Below are 1,885 nucleotides of genomic sequence, written 5' to 3'. Positions count from 1 at the left end.
CACTTTTTCAAAAAGAAAGCAATTAGTGATTCAGTATTAAAAGCACACATTAAGACAACAGGTAAATATATGTAATAAAAAACAGAAAGATACAATCTGTGGGGGATTGTTGTCAAGTGTTAAAGAAATCAAAACACCCATAAATATGATCTTATTAACAACTAAACTCAATTTCACCATCTGTGTATTCTTGAAACTTGTGTCTGAGAGTCTTCAAGTTCTCTTGGGCTCGTTGGTTTGGAGCTGCTGTCTTGCACAGAACATCTTCCTGGGATGCTATTTGCTGCAGTAGGGATCTAAGGTGGGCCTTGACTTCTTGATCGGATTGTAGAGCCTATTATTGGCAAAGAACAACACTGATTGTCATGGCTTTTCATCCAGATTGCTAAGGTAAGGCACACATGCAGGGCCCTTCGCCATCTGAACTCACCAGCTCCCTCTGTGCCCCACCCTCCCCGAAGCCCCCTCTGAGCCTGGGGCTGCAGTCGCACCACAGCACCACAGTGTCTGCAGCTTCCTGAGTCGGCTGTGCTCTTTCGTGGCTCTAGTGTTGCCTACGCTGCTCTCTTGGAACACACTTTACCTCCTTATTTTTTAATCTGGTAAAAAGCACCAATTTCTATATCACCTTTATTTACCCTTTGGTTAAAAATATTGATCATCTACTATGGATTAGACACTGAGGATTCAATGATGGACACTAATGTGTTTCCCTTTAAAGGGCTACCAGGGAGTCAGAACTAGAAACTGGCATTTGCAACAGGGAGAAAAGACCTCTAAGAGGCAACATAGGGACCGCTGGGCAGAGAGAGAAGATCCCACCCAGCTAGAGCGGGTAACGGCCTGAAACCCGAGTGATTTCACCCCCTGAAACTCACCCAGGTGAGGAGGGAAGAGAAAGTGTGTCGTCTGCCCTTCCAGGAAAACTTTCCTTACCTCCCAGAAAGTTAATTAATACATGACAAAGGTGACATTTTAATTCCCTGGGAAGAGAATTATTTGAAAAATGCTGGTGACAAAATTAGTTAACTTCGGCACTTTGTTAAAAAACAGATTCTTAACTCACACCATTACTAAAGTAAATTTCTGATGAATTAAAGAGGTAAATGAAAACAAGACAAAACCACAAACAGGAAGAAAACATTTACAAATATTTACTCAGTAAGGAGGTGGGAAAAGACTTTCTAAATACAAAAGCAAAGGGAGAAAGCACTAAATAGAAGACTACAGAGAAGACAAAAGCTTCTTTCTTATTGTCAAAAGGTGCCACAAATACAAAGAGTCCAGCAAATCTAATAAAATATATTAACAACATATGTAATGAAAAGATGTGGTGGGCGTCGCTCCTCAGCATCCACTCTCCATCTCTTCTTTTCCATCACAGCCCATGCTTTTGACCAGGCAGGTCCATTGCTCCCTCATAGATCCCAGGTACTAGGTAGTGGCGGGCGTGCTTGGTCTAAGGCAGAGACTACCACCCCCTCCCCCACAGTGATGGGCTCAGGAATGAACACGTGACTCCATTCAGGCCACTGGGATAAGAAGACAACTGCTGGGCCTTGGTAGGAAGAACTGTTCTTCAGTCTTGGAACAGCACCACTACAGAAGGCAGCCTCTCTCTCCTCTGAAGCTTGTGGCTGTGTGGCTGGAAAGGCAACACTGGCTGCAGTCATTCTGGCCTCACAAGAGAAGCAGCCTCTGGATGAAACCAACATGTAAGTAACGTATGGCTACAGGGATGACTGAGAAATGAGCCAGACCTGCTAAATTAAGGGATTGTGAAGCTGGATTCCAGGTCTGTGCTCTGCAGCTGTGGATCGATTGCTACACTATCACCTACGGCACTCTGGAGAAGCCCCTGTACCTACTGAGGGTACTACATTGG

At 44.3% G+C, this 1,885-nt stretch overlaps 1 protein-coding gene across 1 annotated transcript in view; it reads right to left on the bottom strand.

The window, feature by feature from the left end:
* The window catches only part of LOC103605778 (structural maintenance of chromosomes protein 1B-like), a gene marked incomplete at its 5' end in the record, with an annotated part of 37,431 nt that overhangs the window by 15,255 nt on the left and 20,291 nt on the right, over positions 1–1,885 (bottom strand). The window contains one exon of the mRNA XM_008590406.1: positions 178–334. Coding sequence (XP_008588628.1) covers positions 178–334 — 157 coding nt within the window. The remainder of the gene's footprint in view (positions 1–177; positions 335–1,885) is intronic.

This window comes from Galeopterus variegatus, unplaced genomic scaffold (genome assembly GCF_000696425.1).
Source record: "Galeopterus variegatus unplaced genomic scaffold, G_variegatus-3.0.2 Scaffold6070, whole genome shotgun sequence".
NCBI lineage: Eukaryota > Metazoa > Chordata > Mammalia > Dermoptera > Cynocephalidae > Galeopterus > Galeopterus variegatus.
This window is presented reverse-complemented; position numbering and strand designations above follow the sequence as displayed.